General features: G+C 45.7%; 1 protein-coding gene across 1 annotated transcript in view; it reads left to right on the forward strand.

Annotated features, from left to right (window-relative positions):
• Positions 1-22,574, forward strand: part of DRG2 (developmentally regulated GTP binding protein 2) — a 111,490-nt gene that overhangs the window by 23,916 nt on the left and 65,000 nt on the right. The window contains exons 5-6 of the mRNA XM_069210093.1: positions 10,688-10,778; positions 13,932-14,004. Coding sequence (XP_069066194.1) covers positions 10,688-10,778; positions 13,932-14,004 — 164 coding nt within the window. The remainder of the gene's footprint in view (positions 1-10,687; positions 10,779-13,931; positions 14,005-22,574) is intronic.

Consider the following 22,574-nt stretch of genomic DNA (forward strand, 5'->3'; position numbering starts at 1 on the left):
TACTGAGAGTTTTCGACTGAAGGTGTACTGGAGTCCTTCTAACCAGTTCCCCAGTGCCAGTGCTCTCTCAATAAAACAAGATAACAGGCTAATTATGTACAACTGGCACACACTTTAGTACTTCTGTGAGTCCCTAGTACATGGTATGCTTGGTACCTAGGGCATGAGCACTAAAGAGAGTCCCTAAGGGCTGCAGCACATATTGTGCCACCCTATAGGACCCTCCTACAAATTTCACAACCCTGCCATCGCAGACTGCATGTCATGGTGCAAGCCATGAGTAAAAACACAACATGGCTCACTTTTTATGTGCCAGGCTTCAAATGACTGCATCTGTTATGTAAGTCCCCCATACAGCAGGATGTAGAGCCGTAAGGCCGGGTGCATTATATTTGATGTGAGGACATATCTGCATGAGCAGATATGCCCCTTTGATGTCTTGTTTGCTTCCTAGATATTGCAAGTGAGCAGTGAACCTTCTTAAAGTATGTACTGGACTCTCATCATTATGAGGTACTCAGCTACATAATGGCTTCACTGAAACCTATGGTGTTGGGTATCAAATTCCTCATTAATAAATCCATACTGATGCCTCTATTTGATTTATTATAACATGCACCCAGAGGGCACCTTAGAGATGCCCCTAAAAGCTATCAGACTCGTAGTGTGCTAGCTGACTGGTATCAGTCAGCTTGCCACCACAGAAACGTTTTTGATCCCCTGAAGGTGAGCCCATGCTCTCAAGAGGCCAGAAACAATGCATGCTCCGGAGGAGCAGGATGGCAAGTAAATAAGCATATCTGGGCTGGAGGTTTGAAAGCCTCTGCTGTCCTTTGATATGCAACCCTTGCTTCCCCCAGACCTGGGGAATGCCACCTCCTTCTTTGAGGCCCATTTGTAATCAGGACATGTGGGAAATTAGCTATGCATGAAGGCGTGTTGCACTACCAGGCTAATCACACCCCTAAGGTGGGCAACCTGGTGTTCTTCACGAAGGAAGGGTTTCACCATCTTGGTTTTGGTGGAATTAGGAATTATGGGACAGGTTATGCCTACTGCCTATAGGAAGTAGTCATGTAGGGGGTGTAGTCAATCCAGGGGGAAGTAGCCTATTGGCTACTACTCTGCACTGCTATAAACATCTCTAAATTGAGTAGTTAGGTGCCTCACTTGACACCAGGAACTTAGTCATCTGACTGAGGAAAGAGGACAAAGAAGAGCCGACCAACGCAAGAACTGTGGACCAGCGTGAACTTTTGGCACCAAACCCTGCCTACCTGCTGATGTTTGACAACTGCCCAGACACGACACATTCTGCATCTCCCAAAAGCCTTGGAGGGCTGCCAGCACTTAGCAAGTCAGACAACATCTCCCTTGGAGTGGAGGAGTGACTTCCCTGCAACCTTCAGGCACTGACCGTAATGGCCTGTCCAAGGATCTGCTGCCCTCCAGTATCACTGGCGCAGCAGTCACAAAGGAGGAGGCCACAGTGCTCCAGGATGACAACCCAGTCCCCTCACCAAGTTTGGAGGTGCTAATCCCACCAGGAGTAGTCCCACACCAATACCTGGGGTATCAAAGCAGTTGCAAGAACCAAGGCTTGTTTGTGTCTGGACCAGACACCACTGTGGCAAAAAGTCGACCTGCCCATGAGGGATGACAGCTCGATGAGGCTGCCCATGGGAGTGTCCCCAACTGTCTATTTTACTTCCTCTTCTGCAAGTCTAACCAAGAAACGTGCGCACCTGTGATGCGGAGGAACAGCCGACCAAGACCCTCTGCAATCAAGCACCCCGTCCTGGGTCAGAGACTATCAACTTTGCCCCCTTGCTCGCAGGACCCTCACAAACATCCCCCCCCAATTGGGAGCTCCCAGACGTATTCCGCAAGTCCCCCTCTGCAGCCTGTTCCCAGTTTCCCCCACCTCCCTTCGTCAACTGCAGTGCGCAAGGCACCTGACCTGAACAGCACCTCTGCACCTGGACACTCTGGGGCAGGTAAACCTGAACTGCTGGTTTTTCTCGTGACCTTGACCCCCTAGCATCCTAAGACTTAAAGGGGGATCCCCGGAATCTTATTGCAATTACCTGTATGCAGTACATGTTTCTTCTCCATTGACCAGCATTACCACGTAAAAGTGCATTTGTGTATATTACTTACCTCACTCTGCAAAGTAATACCTTGAACAGTACTTACCTTATGCTGAATATTTTTGGTGTCTAAGGGTAGTATAAAACTGTTATATTTGTAAGGTTGAGTCTGCGGTAGCGCATTCATCTAGCTTCGAGACACTCTTGTAAGCAGAAAAGGGCTTGGAGCCCGCCTCTTGCTCACCATTTGTTGGCTTGCATGGCACTCTTCTTTACAGCCTCATAATTCATCACTGCAGGACTAGTATGATTTCTGTTCCTGTCCGTGGAGCAGGGACTAAGCACTAATTGATTCAACTTAATCAGCTCCCATCCGCTGCTCCCAATGTGATTGAGGGACAATTTTGTTCTGTTAACTTCTAGTGCCTTGCAAACAAAAGGTGTGTGGCTGGCAAAAACGTGCTTAGCAGGACAAACTAAATTGTAAAGTTTTATGTTCTATATTCAACTCTTTTCTTTTGGTTTGCAAAGCCTTCTTTTCTCACTTTGCACTCATGTTTTCTTTTGTATTTGCTCATGGGCACTGTTCTCATGACAATCATCTTGTTTTAAATATTGCAAAGTGACATTGTTTCTTTCTAATGTGTAATTTCCAAAATTATGCTTTAATGCATAGTTGTACAGTACACTTCAATCCACCCTAATCAATCCAATCCACTCCAGACCAACCAAATACACCCCAATCATATCAAAATCATTCCAATTCAAACCACTCACCCCAATCCAGATTTACCACACTGCAATCCTGCTGCCCACTCCAATCTGCCCCTCTCCAGTCCAAACCAATCTCCCTCTATCCAGTCTGTCCCAGCCAGTCTGCCCCACTCCAGTTTTCCTTACTCCAGTCCACAACAATCTTCCCCTCTCTAATCTGCCCCACTGCAATCCAAAACAATCTGCCCCACTGCAATCCAAAACAATCTGCCCCTCTCCAATCCAAAACAATCTGCCCCACTCCTGTACAAAACAATATGCCCCACTTCAATGAGCCCCACTCCAATCCACCATACCACAGTCCAGTCCAGTCCACCCCACTCTAATCCACCCCAGTCCAATCTACCCCACTTCAATTCACCTCATTCTAATCCAATCCACTTTGACACCAAATCAAATTCAAAACAATCCACCACACTCCAGTCTGCCCCACTCTGCCCTACTCAATCCAAAACAGTCTGTCCCACTCCAATTCACCCTACTACAATCCACCTCACCCCAATCTAATCCACCCATTCCATCCCAATCCACCCAACTAGCATCTAGTCCACCCCACACAAATCCCGGCCAGCCCAATCCAGTGTACACAACTCCGGTCCAATCCACCATGCAACACAACTCCCCTCGCTCCAGCCCACCTGAATCAACTCCGTTCCAATACAAAACAATCTGCCCAACACCAATCTGCCCCACTCCAGTCCAAAATGATCTGCCCCACTCCAGTCCAAAATGATCTGCCCCACTCCAGTCCAAAATGATCTGCCCCACTCCAGTCCAAAATGATCTGCCTCACATCAGTCCAAACCACTCCATTCTAAAATAATCTCTCACTCCAATCTGCCCCGTCAATCCAAAACAATCTGTCCCACTCCAATCCAAAACAGTCTGGCCCACTCTAATACGCCTCACTTCAGTCCGCCTCACTCCAATCCAAAACAGTCTGGCCCACTCTAATACGCCTCACTTCAGTCCGCCTTACTCCAATCCAAAACAGTCTGGCCCACTCTAATACGCCTCACTTCAGTCCGCCTCACTCCAATCCAAAACAGTCTGGCCCACTCTAATACGCCTCACTTCAGTCCGCCTCACTCCAATCCAAAACAGTCTGGCCCACTCCAGTTTGCCCTACTCCAACCCACCCCACTCCAGTCCAATCCACCCCACACCAATCCAACCCACTCCAGTCTAATCAATCCCACTCCAACCCAACCGACCACACTCCAGTCCGATACACCCCATTCCATTCCAGCCCTTATCACTCTAGTCCAGTCAAATCCACCCCAGACCAGTCCACACTACTCTAATCCGTCCCACGCCATTCCAGTACACCTTAATCCACCCTACGCGAGTCCAATCCAGTCTACCTTAATCCACCCCTCCAGTCCAATCTAACCCACTCCAAACCACCTTAATCCACCCTAGCTCAATCCAATCCACCCCACCTCACACCACTTCAATCCACCTCACCAAATTCATTCCACCCCATCCAATCCACCCAATTCCAAACCAATCCAGTCCACTGCAATCCAACCCATTCCTGTCCACTCCAGTCCACTCCACGCCATTTCGCCCTAATCAACTAATATGTACATGAGTCCATTGGCTAAAGTAGTGGGCCCCTTTGGTCTCTTTAGTGTTTTATGCCGATGACACTCACCTTTTTGTTTCCTTTTCCACCGCCCAGAACTCCCTCAATTCTTTACTTACTACTTGCCTTCAGGCGATATGTAACCTACTTGCCTTCAGGCTAGTGGATGTTAGATTCTAAACTGAAGCTGAACAGAGAGAAGACAGAGGTTATGTTTTTGGGTTCCCAGGCCAATCCAAACCTTACCTCCGCTGCTCGCCGGCTAACATCAAGAGTCTATCTAGGTGTATGGCTAGATCCTGGGCTGACCATGGAGCATCAGGCAAAAATAATATCCTCTTTGTGCTTTGGCATACTCGGATGCTTCAGGAAAATTCTTTAAATACTTCCGTTCATCGCAAAAAGGATTATCATACAGGCTCTAATAATATCGTGATTGGACTATGGGAACGCTTTGTTTCTCGGAGCACCGAAATATGTGGTGAAAAAATTGCAGATGGTTCAGAATGCTGCTGCTCTCCTTCTCTTTAAAATACCAAGCCATGAATCAGCCAGCTTGGCTCTGTTTCCTCTGCATTGGCTCCACATGGAGCAAAGGATAAAATGTAAATATCTATGCTACATTCATAGAGCCCTGCAAGGCAAAGGCCCACCTTTTTTGAAAACCCTAGCCTCTTTCCATGTCCCTACAAGACATCTTAGATCATCCTCCACTGCCCTTGCATCCATATACCCGAATCAAAAAAGCTAAATGGGGAGGAAGATCGTTGTCCTATCTTGGGGCCAAACTGTGGAACTCATTACCACTGAATCTATGACAAACTAGTCAATAACTTCCATTTAGCCCCTTCGCTGCCAGGCCTTTTCCCCCTCCTGTGCTGAGCCTTTTTTTGGCTATTTGGGGCAGTTTGCGCTTAGGCCCTCATAACTTTTTGTTCACATAAGCTACCCACGCCAAATTTGCGTCCTTTTTTCCCAACATCCTAGGGATTCTAGAGGTACCCAGACTTTGTGGGTTCCCCTGAAGGAGACCAAGAAATTAGCCAAAATACAGTTATTTTTTTTTTTTTTTTAACAGGGAAAAAAAGGCTGCAGAAGGCAGCTCGTGTTTTTTTCACTGAAAATTGCACCAACAAAGGGTTTGCAGTGGCAAGATCACCATCTTCCCAGCTTTCAGGGACAGGCAGACTTGAACTGGAAAACCCAATTTTTCAATACAGTTTTGACATTTTACTGGGACATACCCCATTTTTAAAAAGAATTTCAGCCTCCTTCCAGTTAGTGACCAAAATGGGTGAGAAACCAATGCTGGATCCCAGAAAGCTAAACATTTCTGAAAAGTAGACAAAATTCTGAATTCAGCAAGGGGTCATTTGTGTAGATCCTACAAGTGTTTCCTACAGAAAATAACAGCTGAAATAAAAAAATATTGAGATTGAGGTGGAAAAAACCCAGCCATTTTTCTCCACGTTTTACTCTGTAACTTTTTTCTGCGATGTCATATTTTTTAAAGCAATATACCGTTACGTCAGCTGGACTCTTCTGGTTGCGGGGATATATAGGGCTTGTAGGTTCATCAAGAACTCTAGGTACCCAGAGCCAATAAATGAGCTGCACCTTGCAATGGGTTTTTATTCTATACCGGGTATACAGCAATTCATTTGCTGAAATATAAAAAGTGAAAAATAGGTATCAAGAAAACCTTTGTATTTCCAAAATGGCCACAAGATAAGGTGTTGAGAAGCAGTGGTTATTTGCACATCTCTGTATTCCGGGGTGCCCATACTAGCATGTGAATTACAGGGCATTTCTCAAATAGACATCTTTTTTACACACTGCCTTACATTTGGAAGGAAAAAATGTAGAGAAAGACAAGGGGCAATAACACTTGTTTTGCTATTCTGTGTTCCCCCAAGTCTCCCGATAAAAATGATACCTCACTTGTGTGGGTAGGCCTAGCGCCCACGAAAGGAATTGGCCCAAAACACAACGTGGACACATCACATTTTTTCACTGAAAACAGAGGTGTTTTTTTACAAAGTTCCTACCTGTGGATTTTGGCCTCTAGCTCAGCCGGCACCTGGGGAAACCTAGCAAACCAGCGCATTTTTGAAAACTAGACACCTAGGGGAATCCAAGATGGGGTGACCTATGGGGCTCTGACCAGGTTCTGTTACCCAGAATCCTTTGCAAACCTCAAAATTTGACCAAAAAAACACTTTTTACTCTCATTTCGGTGACAGAAAGTTCTGGAATCTGAGAGGAGACACAAATTTACTTCCGCCCAGCGTTCCCCCAAGTTTCCCGATAAAAATGGTACCTCACTTGTGTGGGTAGGCCTAGCGCCCAAGAAAGGAAATGTCCCAAAACACAACGTGGACACATCAAAATTTTTCACAGAAAACAGGGGGGGGGGGGGGGGGGGGGGGAGGTGCAGAAAATGCCTTTAAAAAAAAATGCCCCCCCCTGGGAGCGACCCTTGCCCAAGGGGGAGCTCCCTTAGGCCAAAAACATCCCTGGTGTCTAGTGGGCATTTCAAAAGCTTTGCAATCCAGCTTTTGAAATGCTCAGAGAAACTTCAAAAGGAAGGAAATACATTTCCTTCCCTTTGAAGCCTCTCCGGGCCTTCTCCAGCACTCCCTCTGGGCTCTGTGCCCAGGACGTAATGGTTACGTCCTGGGCACACGAGCACTGTGCCGCAGGACGTAACCATTATGTCCATGGCACAGAAGGGGTTAGGAAGCTTTTGAAAACTTGCCTGTTTTAGTTGCCGGTACCCAAGGTTGTGTTTTTGAGGATTTCTGTATAGCGCTGGGAGGCCTTTGGGTAGCTATGCGCTCTATAAATGTTCTTAACATAACACTCAATCTAATTATCCGAACTCTCCAACTCACCCTATCTCAATGTAGCCCCCCCACCCCAATTCGATTCAACCCACTCTAATCCACCCCACTTCGATTCACCTAACTCTACCCAAATCCAATCCAACACACCCCAGTTCAGTACACCCCACTCTAATCCAATCTATCAGCCCACACCACTCCAATGCACCCCACTCCCCATCTAATCCAATCCACCCCTCTCCCATACAGTCAACCACACCCCACTCCTGTCTACCCCTCTCCAATCCAGTACAACCTACTCTGATCCCTACTTCAATCCAATCCACCTCAATCCAATCCTTCACACCCCACTCCAGTCCAATCCAACTGATTTCAATCCACCCCACTCCAATCTATCGCTTTCCAGTCCACCCACTCCACCCCAATCCAGTCTTCTCTGATCTACTCGACTCTACCCAAATCCAGGGATGTGGAATTCAGGACATATTGTTTGAGGTCAAGGGCAACAAGTTTTCATTTATTCTGTCCATGGGACAAGTAGGCCCAACCCCTGCAGCACAAACCTATTGACTGCCATTTACTGCATTTGAGTTAACGTGTGTCCACATGTTAATGCTGTTCGAAGTTGTATTTATGGTTGATTAATGAAAAACCTTCATCATTAGGGTGAGCGCTGTAAATAAACATTTTAAGGTCACGTTGCACTACTGATGGTGTTTCCAGGTAAAAAAAAAAAAAAGTGTACACACGTTTGAAAAGTTTAACAATATGAGGCTTAGTATATTGCTCCCAGAATGCTCTCTGATGAGATGCAGATGTTTGCAGAAGCTTGTAAGCAAGAGTGATGATGCTTTGCTTTCAAAATAAAATATTCAGAATAAAATGCAAGTAGGAAAAAAACATTTCGCTACTATGACATTTTAGGTGCTATTTCTTTGAAGCATCATTTAGTAAAATGTGTTGATGCATGCTAATATTTCTAAAAAAATATATATTCCTAATGGAAAATCAGTGTAACCATCAACAAATTATCGGATGCATGAAAATAAACAAGCACTGGCAAAGCCAACCGATCCAACATTTTTTTTTCTTGAGACTTTTGGTTTCATCAATGCATGTCTTGTTTTGACACGGCTTTTGTAACACTTTATTGTTGTGGGAGCTGCCAGACCCTCGCCATGGTAACAAACACTGGCAAAAAGAAAAAAAAAGGTTTTGGTCTCACTGGTGGCACACATTACCACCAGTGGCCTAACAAAGGACCTGCAGCCCCACTCAGCACAGCACCTGCCCTCATTCAGTCTGGGGAAGGGGATCCATGTCCTTTGCAGGTGGGCTCCCTCCAGTTCCGTTATGCATCTGATTGCCACAGTAGTTCCTGGCACTGAACTAAACTACTTTGTGTGCCAATACGCTCTGTGTGGAGTAGCAGAATGTGATCACTTACAGTAAAGCCAGCCGATAGATAGAGAGAGTAATAGAAGTTTTAAAAAAACTGAATTTCTCTGTTAACGCTAGACCTAATTAGGGACCCAATTCTTAAAGAAAATCACAAAAGTGCACCCATGGTATAGATCTTTGAATTAGTGGCTTTCATTAATTCACAAGAACTTACAGAAGTAGACCAGGAAATTGTACTCCTAGAAAATATTTGTGAACTGTATTGTAGCATGAGCAGATGTGTGTGTAGATTTGCTCATGTTAAAATCTGTTGAGCGTTTACAAGTTCACTTTACTTCCAACCACTTTTTTTTCCTAACCCTGGAAGAACTTCTACTTCTGCCACGGTCAGGAGTAAATATCCAACCTTTATCATTATGGGAAAATATTAGAGAAGAGCTGGTGAAGGTCCTTAAAATATGCAAGTTAGTAGGTTCAAAGGCATTCCAGCCCTTGAACAATTGCTTCCTGCTTCCTGCAGCTCCACTACGTAGCTCCGTGGAAAGGTAGCAAAATAATGAAAGTGCGAATGGTAGGGATTGGAATTGCAAGTATTCAAGCCCTACTATACTAGTAGTCCTGTCATAATCAGAGAGTCTATTATCAAAGCTCTTACATGTCTACATGGCACCAAAGGGACGAGTAGATTTAAGAAGCAACCTGTCCCATGGACCTTAAATTTCACACCTGCCAATCCAGTCAACCCCAGTTCAGTCCACCCCACCCCACCCCACTTCAATGCAATCTACCCTGCCCACCCCAATCCAGCCCAGGCCGCTCAAATCCATTCCAACCAGCTCTCATACAATCCACCCCACCCCACTCCAGTCCTCTTCACTCCACTCCAGTCCTCTTCACTCCACTCCAGTCCTCTTCACTCCACTCCAGTCCTCTTCACTCCACTCCAGTCCTCTTCACTCCACTCCAGTCCTCTTCACTCCACTCCAGTCCTCTTCACTCCACTCCAGTCCTCTTCACTCCACTCCAGTCCTCTTCACTCCACTCCAGTCCTCTTCACTCCACTCCAGTCCTCCACACTCCACTCCAGTCCTCCACACTCCAAACCATCCCACTCCAATTCACCCCATTCAGTCCACCCAATCCACCTCGCTCCTCTCAATCCACACCATCCTACCCTAATCCAATCCACTCCACTGAACCCCGGTCCAATCCATCCCACTACCACAATCCACTCCAACCCACTCTATGATATACTCTGTCACTGAACCATTGAACTCTGCTTTACGCTATTCAACTCTGACATTCTAAGTCCCCTAATCCATTTTACACTACTCCAGCAAATCCACTCCCCAACACCACTGCCCCCACTCCACTCTACGACAGTGGTTATAGCCATGCTGATGTACAATATGTGAAAACACTGCCAAAGTTAATTGCTCTTGTATAGAAGAGACCTATTGGCTTAGCCAATGCTCGTTCTAAAATAGGTCTCAAGTTTCTTCTTGAGTGTGTCTCATTTATTGGATCTGTTCAACAAATTCTTAGCACTACCCTCTGATAATTCTAAAATGCTTGCCTACACTACTACAAAAGAGAGGTTTGTTATTTTAGCCTCTGTCAGCCAATATAGGTTCCCTGTAATATCTGCATAGTGTACCCCTACATTGGTACACTGCTAGATAGCCATCTTCCTACAATCACATGTTGAGTTCTGAGGCATGTTGCATAAACGGCATGAAGTCGAGCATACCTTCACTTGTATTTTTAGCAGTGGCCTGTCCTACCGATTTTTCAGTTTCAGCTGCAGGTAGTTGGGACTGATGGTTACAAGAGTTCTTTATCTCCTCTATTTGAATCCATAATTAGAAACTTTAGCATTTCCTTTCTGTTTGTCTTTGTGATACACACTTGTCCCTTCTCTGCAGTTTGTCAGTTAATAATCACATACTATGTCTTCGTGCAGTGCCACTGATGGTTATCCTTGTTTTCAGGCAAAGGCAGAGGACGCCAGGTAATAGCTGTGGCTAGAACTGCGGATGTGGTCATCATGATGCTGGATGCCACCAAAGGAGAAGTACAAAGGTCAGTGTCTGAAAAGGGTGCGATTGTTCTGGAGCCGTTGTTTCCACGCGGAGCGCTCCTGTGGAGCTTGGGCGAAGACATTGGCATGATGTGGAGCTGTGCGCGTGACCGAGACTAAGGCTTACAGCAAAGTTTGTGGCACAATTGTTGCCAATTGAAGCAATTAAAACTGCACAAATGAACATCGATAAGTGACAACAGTCCTTTTCATGGTACAAGAACGGTGTTTAGAGTCTAGAGAATCAAGAGCAGTGTTGATTTCGTTTAATTTCAGATAGCAATAAAATGGTGTTGCTGCAGTTTACTATTTTAACAGTAGTAATAAGGAAACCTAACAATGAAAAAAGGGCACAATACCCTCCTCTGAAAATATTGATGACATTGGAACACTGGGTCAGTGTGTGTTGAAAGGAAAGCGTGCAAGCTGCTTTTACTGTGGTTAGCCAGGTTCCAGAGGTGAGAATACACCTCCTGTGAACCGTCACTATTCCCACTGCGGCAAACGATTCCTGATCAGCAATTGTATTGAATCACACTTTTTAGCCATTCTTTCACTGAGTAGAATGGAAAAACAAATGTTTTGCTCGGCAACAGGTTTGACTGGATCTTAATTTGAAATTAAAATTGAAGGCATATTTTCTTTGATCTAATGTTTCTCAGACCTCTCTTCCCAGTGAAAAGAAAGAAACTCTCTGCCTTCTTTTGTGTGGATAGCTTGATTGCATCATGAGGTGTGATTTTATTTGAACCCTATTTGTATTTATTGCTTACACCGATTGCCCTATTTTTTAACTTAGTTATTTATTTCAGTCTTGACATAGCACACACCCTGTTCACAAAGCCTCGGTACCAGAGTGTACAACCGAGGTCAAAGGTTTTGGACAGCAGTCCGTCTTAACTGTGAGGTACCTGCCAATTTATATTGCTTAGTCTGCTCTAAAAGAACTGGAAGGTTTTAGAGGGTGACGTGTGATGGTGTCGCTGGCAGCTGAACTGAAACTGCTTGCTTTGGGCTGACTGTGTTGTGCCGCACCCTGTCAAATCCTCTCATTTATCTTGCCCTGAGATGCATGACCACATGGGTAGAGTTAGGCAGCCCCCAGCACAACTGTATAGAAGTTGTCCCTACTCCCAAGCCTCACATCAAGTCAGCGGTGCATGCCTTTCTTGATGTAAACCACATGCCTAGGTAATCTCTAGAACTGTTGGAAGCCCCTTATAATTGTGGTTGCCATCAGGGCGGCTCTCCAATTGCTGGATGAAAGCAGGGTACCTAGCTTGATTGCACTCCCAATAAATAAAAAAAATATATATATGGGGTTGCTTATCTTGTGACTGCTTTCCGTGTAAAACTTTGCTTGTGCCAGTAGGAAACTACTCCCTACATCAAGATGACATAATATTGGTAATAATTTAAAAACCTGTAGATACTCCCCCGCCCCTCCCTTTGTACACAGCGTTATAACTCACTACAAGGTCCTATTGGGACTCTTGGCCCATAACCCTTCCATTAAGGCCAGGGCAGTGCTGACCCGCATGGTACAGTCTAAAGTCTTAAGACTCACCACCCCCACCCCAAAACTAAGATGCCTTTTTCACTTATGCGCAAATGTGCCAGCGAATAATCTAAGGTCTCTGGTGTCCTCTCTCAGTATGGAAAAGGCCTTTGACATGCTGGATTAAAAGCCCTTTCGTCTTGTGTTACCTACTATCAACTATGGACCAGAGGTCATGAACTGGATGTATCCTGTGTACATGGATCTGGTGTTTGGATGATTTTGCCCCAGTGTGGCCTAAACTGCAGCACATAACGGGGATTCCTGTTGCCCAGGGAGTAACTGTTTTTTTCTGGCTCGGACATAGGGTTTTGGAAGGGGGTTAAAGATGTGGATGGTCAATGTAACTTCTCACTATGTCTGTGATGTACTATTCTATCTAAATCTGAGATTCCATGATGGTCCACTCTACATTGCAATGGTTTACGTCTTTTGCCTGCTATCCAGACTCCATGTGATCCAAAGGAAGTATGCTTATTTCCCCTATGAGTGTGATTCCCTGAAGATGCTGCCTGTAAATTGGGTGCTGCTTGACAATAGGCATCTAAATAATTGGGGCTGAGGGTTTGCCACTCTGATGCAGCGCTTCTTTCTGATCCTGTTGCTCGGTATGCACCCAGAGATCCTATTTGGTGTCTGTCTAAATTACTTAAGAATCCATGGTATTGGTAGGACAAAATGGACTGACATGTGCCTTGTCTGGTAAGTCTGTTTTACTCTCGAATCCTCCACATATTTGATGTCTTCAGGCAGACTTTTAATGCCCCGGGGAGACAGCGATAGCATAGCACAGTTTGGTCTGAAACTAGAAACACATGGGGCAAAGTATACACTTTTAATCCTGGGCGCATGTCAAAGGCAGTAACTTTGCTATACTAGGAGAAGCTCGGGATGTGAAGAGGAGTAGGAGTGGCATGTTATTCAGTCTTTCTGGTCGAGCCTGGAAGACTAGGTCTCTTTCATGTAAGGGACATCGAACTTGGACGCCGTTTAGAAATGTGTCTCTTTGAGCTACTCTGGCATTCCAGGAATGTGAGAGAGGGGTACAAAGTATTGACCTAATCGTAGTACTGTTGTCAAAATCTGAACTTGCCATGGCATGGAAATCTGCAAATGCCATAGGGTCTCAGCTTGGATGAATGACCTCAGAAGTTGAGCAATTATGAAGTGTACAGCACTTGGGGTCCTCAGTGTCCAGACAAAAAGTGTAGACCTTAAGAGCGAGTAAAAGTTGTAAGAAGGGACTATATCATTGAGATGATTAATGCAAATTTTATCAACTTAATCCCCTAATTAAAATGTGGGTTCATGAAAGTGGAAGAGTTGGCAAAATGTTCAAGCTGAGACTAGCCACCACAGGTGTGAGTGCAGTGAAGAGTAAGCTAATAGCATTCGCTGAGACATTGCATAAATACATTTACTTTACAGTTACAGATTCTAACAGTAGGCTCTTGTCCTGTAGCGAGGCTTTCCTTATTCCAGTGTTCGCAATAAACCTCATTTATTTCACATCTGAACTTTTCCCATTGTGTAGAGAAGCTTTTGTCTTTTTGCTCCTATCACACCTTAAGCTCAAATTCACTTTCTTTCTCTGCAGGGATTTACTGGAAAAAGAGTTGGAATCTGTAGGAATTCGACTGAACAAATTGAAACCGAACATCTATTACAAGGTAAACATATTGTCTGGTACCTTTTGAGTAGCAACTGTTTTCTGTTTCACTAGGAAATAAATATGTTTTGTCTGACGAGTTAATGGAGAAGTGTGGCACAGTGGTTAGAGAGACAGACCCTGATGCAGAGATGTAGCACGGGACCAGGGTTCAATTCCCACCTCGGTGATTCTTGAGCTCAATTTCCCTGGACAGGATATTTCTCGCCTAATCTAATTCATGGGTCTCACTCTGCAACTCTGGGCAATAGTTTGCTTAATCTCCACAACGGCCCTAACAGCGCTGGGATGCCTGGCTTCACCTTGGGGGTTTCCCAGGAGTGGGCACCTCACAGGGAAAAGCCAGGAGGGGTTCCACAGTGGTATGCGTTCAGCGCCTTGATACCTTAGGGTCGGAGTGCGCTTTACAAGTACAAATTTACATTTTACATTTAATGGTTGAAAGATAGATTACGAGTTTTTATATGGCTCTTCTATGTTTGTAATAACAAATATTAAATAATTTAAAAGTTACACAAAATTGTTTTTCAAGCAGTTGTGTGCAATTATTATTATTATAGATATAAATAAGAAAAGGGACAATCAAAAATTGATATGCTACATCTTCTGAAAGAGGTGATAGAGTTTAAACAGTAGGAATATGGACTCTGTGTACAGTATTTATTTTATCTCATTTCACTTCTAACTCTGGATCTCTCTTTGATACATATTATACACGTAGCTCCCCTTCAGGCTCCAGAGATCCTTGCATCATAGGTATTGACCCATCCCAGGCACACCAACTTGAGTAATCAAATCAGGACTGGTGAATATTCATTCAACAACCACAAAAGGAGAGCCAGAATATAAAGAAATACAGAAAAACTCTGCAAGGAATTATCAAAACACAGATACTATAAAACACACCTTTGCGAGCTAATTTTTATACCGTAGTAATTGCGAGGACAGAAACAGAAAATCTTGCTTTTACAATTTTTTGAATGGTCTGTAACAAGTTAATCATTTATTAATCCAGTTTGTATTGGAAAGAATTGCATACACACGTTGAAATCCCATTAATCATTATTTTAAAAAAAGTGAAACATCACACATTAAATTATTTATATTTCTGCTTCGACAATAGCCTATTGTAAAGAAATGGCTCCCTGTTGCAGTTACCCCCCACTTTTTGCCTGATACTGATGCTGACTTGACTGAGAAGTGTGCTGGGACCCTGCTAACCAGGCCCCAGCACCAGTGTTCTTTCACCTAAAATGTACCATTATTTCTACAATTGGCACAACCCTGGCACCTAGGTAAGTCCCTTGTAACTGGTACCCCTGGTACCAAGGGCCCTGATGCCAGGGAAGGTCTCTAAGGGCTGCAGCATGTCTTATGCCACCCTAGGGACCCCTCACTCAGCACAGACACACTGCTTGCCAGCTTGTGTGTGCTGATGGGGAGAAAATGACTAAGTCGACATGGCACTCCCCTCAGGGTGCCATGCCAACCTCCCACTGCCTGTGGCATAGATAAGTCACCCCTCTAGTAGGCCTTACAGCCCTAAGGCAGGGTGCACTATACCACAGGTGAGGGCATATGTGCATGAGCACTATGCCCCTACAGTGTCTAAGCAAAACCTTAGACATTGTAAGTGCAGGTTAGCCCTAAGAGTATATGGGCTGGGAGTCTGTCAAAAACGAACTCCACAGCTCCATAATGGCTACTCTGAATACTGGGAAGTTTAGTATCAAACTTCTCAGAATAATAAACCCACGCTGATGCCAGTGTTGGATTTATTAAAAAATGCACACAGAGGGCATCAGTGCAGGACTGACTGGTCTGTGCCAGCCTGCTGCTGAGAGACGAGTGTCTGACCTCATGCGGTGAGAGCCTTTGTGCTCTCTGAGGACAGAAACAAAGCCTGCTCTGGGTGGAGGTGCTTCACACCTCCCCCCTGCAGGAACTGTAACACCTAGCAGTGAGCTTCAAAGGCTCAAGCTTCGTGTTACAATTCCCCAGGGCACTCCAGCTAGTGGAGATGCCCGCCCCCTGGACCCAGCCCCCACTTTTGGCGGCAAGTCCAGGAGAGATAATGAGAAAAACAAGGAGGAGTCACTGGCCAGTCAGGACAGCCCCTAAGGTGTCCTGAGCTGAGGTGACTGACTTTTAGAAATCCTCCATCTTGTAGAAGGAGGATTCCCCCAATAGGGATAGGAATGTGACCCCCCTCCCCTTGGGAGGAGGCACAAAGAGGGTGTACCCACCCTCAGGGCTACTAGCCATTGGCTACTAACCCCCCAGACCTAAACACGCCCTTAAATTTAGTATTTAAGGGCTCCCCTGAACCTAAGAATTTAGATTCCTGCAACTAACAAGAAGAAGGACTGCTGAGCTGAAAAACCCCTGCAGAGGAAGAACAGAAGACACCAACTGCCTTGGCCCCAGACTTACCGGCCTGTCTCCTGCCTTCCAAAGAAACCTGCTCCAGCGACGCTTTCCAAGGGACCAGCGACCTCTGAATCCTCTGAGGACTGCCCTGCTTCGAAAAAGACAAGAAACTCCAGAGGACAGCGGCACTGCTCCAAAAGAACTGCAACTTTGTTACAAGGAGCAGATTTAAAGACCCCTGCAACTCCCCGCAAGAAGCGTGAGACTTGCAACACTGCACCCGGCGACCCCGACTCGACTGGTGGAGAACAACCAACTCGGGGAGGACCCTCCAGCGACCCTACGACTGTGAGTAACCAAAGTTGTCCCCCCTGAGCCCCCACAGCGACGCCTGCAGAGGAAATCCCCAGGCTCCCCCTGACCGCGACTGTCTGAACTCCATTTCCCGACAGCTGGAAAAGACCCTGCACCCGCAGCCCCCAGCCCCTAAAGAAACAGAACTTCTGTGCAGGAGTGACCCCCAGGAGGCCCTCTCCCTTGCCCAGGTGGTGGCTACCCCGAGAAGCCCCCCCCTTGCCTGCCTGCACCGCTGAAGAGACCCCTTGGTCTCCCATTGAAAACTAAAGGAAACCCGACGCTTGTTTGCACACTGCACACGGCCGCCCCCGCGCTGCTGAGGGTGTACTTTGTGTGGACTTGTGTCCCCCCCGGTGCCCTACAAAACCCCCCTGGTCTGCCCTCCGAAGACGCGGGTACTTACCTGCTGACAGACTGGAACCAGGGCACCCCCTTCTCTCCATTGAAGCCTATGTGTTTTGGGCACCTCTTTGACCTTTGCACCTGACCGGCCCTGAGCTGCTGGTGTGATAACTTTGGGGTTGCTCTGAACCCCCAACGGTGGGCTACCTTGGTCCAAAAACTAAAACCTGTAAGTGACTTACTTACCTGTGAAAACTAACATTACTTTACCTCCCCCAGGAACTGTGAAAATTGCACTGTGTCCACTTTTAAAACAGCTTATTGTGTTTTATGTAAAAAGTATACATGCTAAAGTAATGATTCAAAGTTCCTAGAGTACTTACCTGCAATACCTTTCAAATGAGATATTACATGTAATTTGAACCTGTGGTTCTTAAAATAAACTAAGAAAAGATATTTTTCTATAACAAAACCTATTGGCTGGATTTGTCTCTGAGTATGTGTTCCTCATTTATTGCCGGTGTGTATGTACAACAAATGCTTAACACTACTCCTTTGATAAGCCTACTGCTCGACCACACTACCACAAAATAGAGCATTAGTATTATCTCTTTTTGCCACTATCTTACCTCTAAGGGGAACCCTTGGACTCTGTGCATGCTATTCCTTACTTTGAAATAGCACATACAGAGCCAACTTCCTACACCTATCATCCAAAGGGATCCCAACTGTATCTTCATAGAAGTTTAGGCCATGAGGCAGTAAGTAGGTTATCACAAACAGTGCCCCACAAACAGGTAGACTGTAGATGTTAAGCACAACGTTCTTCAGGACATACATTGTTTTCGGCAGGTGGTTATAGTGATGTCCAGTATTGTCAAATAGGGTTATGTAAACACACAGAAATAAAATAAAAATAAACATAATCATGGGACAGTCTGTAAACCATATATACAGATTAATCGTATTAATGTGCACCTAAATGCTCTTTGTGTTCCATAAAGCAGTTCTTAGTTTAAAGGACCGAAAACTCTGATATAAATAAACTGTGCCCATACATCTTATTTAGATTAATTTCAGGCAAGCACAGGCAGTTGCATAGAAATTGTTGCAGTAGCACATTATTTGTGCTTGCAAATGTCACATAGTTAAATATTGCATTCCTCTCAGTTGCATCGAAGGTCAACATCTACTCTGTAGAGTGGTCGAACAATCCCACACAGTATTTCTATTCATTGCGAGGCTCATGCAGAACTATCTTCTTAGGTTGAGCTTGACAGTGTACAGCGCTGTCTACAAGACCATTTCTATTCAGTATGGGCTTTTAACCACGCCCACTCTTGCCATTTGTTCTTTGTTGTGTGTGTCTTAAATACTTAATTTTTATTGGAGCATTTTGCTAAATGTCACTTTTTGCGTGCTAAGTTACCCCTGAGGGGATTTTACTAGGAGAACATTTTTATTGGCCCTCACACTACTTCATGCTTCAGTGTGTTATGGCCTCTCTTCCCCTCTGGTATCGGTTTGCCCTTTAAGCCCAGCCATGATCCTCGCGGCTTGGCGCCATGCTTCATGTTCAAATGTAAGTTTTTTTTTTTTTTTTTTTTTTTTTTTTTTTTTTTTAACTGTTACTGAACACCCACTGGTAAGACCTCTCTATTGGTAGATGAGTCATGTCACTGGTAAGACCTCTCTAGACAAGCTAGGTAACAGGTAAAACCTCTCTGTTGCTGCCTCCAGCATCCATGGTGCCGTCATGTAACTCACGCACGAGGCAGCTGTATCCGCAGCTGAAATATAAGGCGATGTGTAATGTTCTTCCCGGAGCGCCGGTCCATTTGAACTTGATGCACACGTTATTAACTCAGGAGGAATAATAATGTGTGCGCTGTCTTGAAAGGTAGTATATGCAAAAAGCCTGTTTAATCTCCAGAAATTCCAGCGCTTTGCATTCCTCTTCCCCTAATATTGCATGTGAATTTAATGAACGTCGGCCAGACTAATGTTTTCTTGAGCCAAAACAACGTTAAGTAAATATGGCCTGTGTAAAGAAATGGCTCCCTGTTGCAGTTACCCCCCACTTTTTGCCTGATACTGATTCTGACTTGACTGAGAAGTGTGCTGGGACCCTGCTAACCAGGCCCCAGCACCAGTGTTCTTTCACCTAAAATGTACCATTGTTTCCACAATTGGCACAACCCTGGCACCCAGGTAAGTCCCTTGTAACTGGTACCAAGGGCCCTGATGCCAGGGAAGGTCTCTAAGGGCTGCAGCATGTCTTATGCCACCCTAGGGACCCCTCACTCAGCACAGACACACTGCTTGCCAGCTTGTGTGTGCTGGTGGAGAGAAAATGACTAAGTCGACATGGCACTCCCCTCAGGGTGCCATGCCCACCTTTCACTGCCTGTGGCATAGGTAACTCACCCCTCTAGATAGGCCTTACAGCCCTAAGGCAGGGTGCACTATACCACAGGTGAGGGCATAGGTGCATGAGCACTATGCCCCTACAGTGTCTAAGCCAAACCATAGACATTGTAAGTGCTGGGTAGCCATAAGAGTATATGGTCTGGGAGTCTGTCAAAAACGAACTCCACAGCTCCATAATGGCTACACTGAATACTGGGAAGTTTGGTATCAAACTTCTCAGAATAATAAACCCTCACTGATGCCAGTGTTGGATTTATTAAATAATGCACACAGAGGGCATCATAGAGATGCCCCCTGTACTTTACCCAATTGTTCAGTGCAGGATTGACTGGTCTGTGCCAGCCTGCTGCTGAGAGACGAGTTTGTGACCCCATGTGGTGAGGGCCCTTGTGCTCTCTGAGGACAGAAACAAAAGCCTGCTCTGGGTGGAGGTGCTTCACACCTCCCCCCTGCAGGAACTGTAACACCTAGCAGTGAGCCTCAAAGGCTCAGGCTTCGTGTTACAATGCCCCAGGGCACTCCAGCTAGTGGAGATGCCCGCCCCCTGGACACAGCCCCCACTTTTGGCGGAGTCACTGGCCAGTCAGGACAGCCCCTAAGGTGTCCTGAGCTGAGGTGACTCTGACTTTTAGAAATCCTCCATCTTGGTTTTGGAGGATTCCCCCAATAGGAATAGGGATGTGCCCCCCTCCCCTCAGGGAGGAGGCACAAAGAGGGTGTAGGCACCCTCAAGGACAGTAGCCATTGGCTACTGCCCTCCTAGACCTAAACACACCCCTAAATTCAGTATTTAGGGGCTTCCCAGAACCTAGGAAACTAGATTCCTGCAACCTAAGACGAAGAAGGACTGCTGAGCTGAAAAACCCTGAAGAGAAGATGGAGACACCAACTGCTTTGGCCCCAGCTTTACTGGCCTGTCTCCCCACTTCAAAAGACACTGCTCCAGCGACGCGTTCCCAGGGTCCAGCAACCTCTGAAGCCTCAGAGGACTACCCTGCATCTAGAAGGACCAAGAACTCCCGAGGACGGCGGCTCTGTTCCCCAAAGACTGCAACTTTGCAACAAAGAAGCAACTTTGAAACAACACACGTTTCCCGCCGGAAGCGTGAGACTTTGCACTCTGCACCCGACGCCCCTGGCTCGACTGGTGGAGAACAAAACACCACAGGGAGGACTCCCCAGCGACTACGAGACCGTGAGTAGCCAGAGTTGACCCCCCTGAGCCCCCACAGCGACACCTGCAGAGGGAATCCTGAGGCTCCCCCTGACCACGACTGCCTGCTTCAAAGACCCGACACCTGGTAAAGGCTCTGCATCCGCAGCCCCCAGGACCTGAAGGATCCAACCTCCGGTGCAGGAGCGACCCCCAGGTGGCCCTCTCCCTTGCCCAGGTGGTGGCTACCCCGAGGAGCCCCCACCCTTGCCTGCCTGCATCGTTGAAGAGACCCCTTGGTCTCCCATTGAATCCTATTGCGAACCCGGCGCTTGTTTGCACCTGGCCGCCCCCGTGCCGCTGAGGGTGTACTTTCTGTGTGGACTTGTGTGTGTCCCCCCCCCCGTGCCCTACAAAACCCCCCTGGTCTGCCTTCCAAAGACGCAGGTACTTACCTGCTGGCAGACTGGAACCGGGGCACCCCTTTCTCCATTCAAGCCTATGCGTTTTGGGCACCACTTTGACCTCTGCACCTGACCGGCCCTGAGCTGCTGGTGTGGTAACTTTGGGGTTGCCTTGAACCCCTAACGGTGGGCTACCTTGGACCCAGCTTTGAACCCTGTAAGTGTTTTACTTACCTGTGACACTAACAAATACTTACCTCCCCCAGGAACTGTTGATTTTTGCACTGTGTCCATTTTTAAAATAGCTTATTGCCATTTTTGCCAAAACTGTACATGCTATTGTGATGATTCGAAGTTCCTAAAATACGTGAACCTTGTAGGTGGTTTACTTACCTGCAAAAACTAACAAACACTTACCTCCCCCAGGAACTGTTGAAAAGTGCACTGTTTAGTTTTAAAATAGCTATTTCATTTATGTGAAAACTGTATATGCTATTTTGCTAATTCAAAGTTCCTAAAGTTCCTACCTGCAATACCTTTCATTTGAAGTATTACTTGTAAATCTTGAACCTGTGGTTCTTAAAATAAACTAAGAAAATATATTTTTCTATACAAAAACCTATTGGCCTGGAATTGTCTGAGTGTGTGTTCCTCATTTATTGCTTGTGTATGTACAACAAATGCTTCACACTACTCCTTTGATGAGCCTACTGCACGACCATACTACCACAAAATAGAGCATTAGAATTATCTCTTTTTGCCACTATCTTACCTCTAAGGGGAACCCTTGGACTCTGTGCATACTATTCCTTACTTTGAAATAGTGCATACAGAGCCAACTTCCTACAGCCTGGGAGGCCGGCTTCCTATTGTATCATTACATAAAAGAATATTTTAACAAATTTGACGTTTTTTTATATTCTGTCGTGGAGCTTTAGTTACAACATTTAAAGTGTGTAAACGAGTATCTGGGTCTGCTCATTACATAATCAGAGAACACGTATAACCTACTCCAGTTGGGCAAACTCACAGCAATAACCATCCCGTCAAAATCCATAGTACACAGGTTAGTGTCTGTCGCTGCTACTGCCCACTTGCCCACATGGACTTGCTGAGTCCATTGTACCGATGCTACACCTTAACAATTGTCACAAATCATTCTTTTAGGGACGTTGTTCTGATGAGTGTAGCTAAGCTGCCTAAATGCTATCACTAAACTGCATTGATATATTAAATGAAACCCCAGCAATTGAGGTGTGGCGGCTCAGTGACAATTTGGTATTGCTCAGTTCAAGTGACCACAGACACAATTCATAGTTGTGGGATTTTATGTGACAAACTGGCGGTCTGGGTGCTGTAGTTTTGCTTTGCTTTGCTTTCTGTTGGACCTGACCCTTTTCACAGTGTCATTTCCCAAACCTTTTGCCTTCATATTTTTCTGTCCCTTTTTGGCTGACGTTATGACGGAGCACTTTACCACTCCTAATCAGTGTTAAAGAGCAGGTGCTTTCCCTT

The sequence above is a fragment of the Pleurodeles waltl genome, chromosome 10 (assembly GCF_031143425.1).
Source record: "Pleurodeles waltl isolate 20211129_DDA chromosome 10, aPleWal1.hap1.20221129, whole genome shotgun sequence".
NCBI classification, from domain to species: Eukaryota; Metazoa; Chordata; class Amphibia; order Caudata; family Salamandridae; genus Pleurodeles; species Pleurodeles waltl.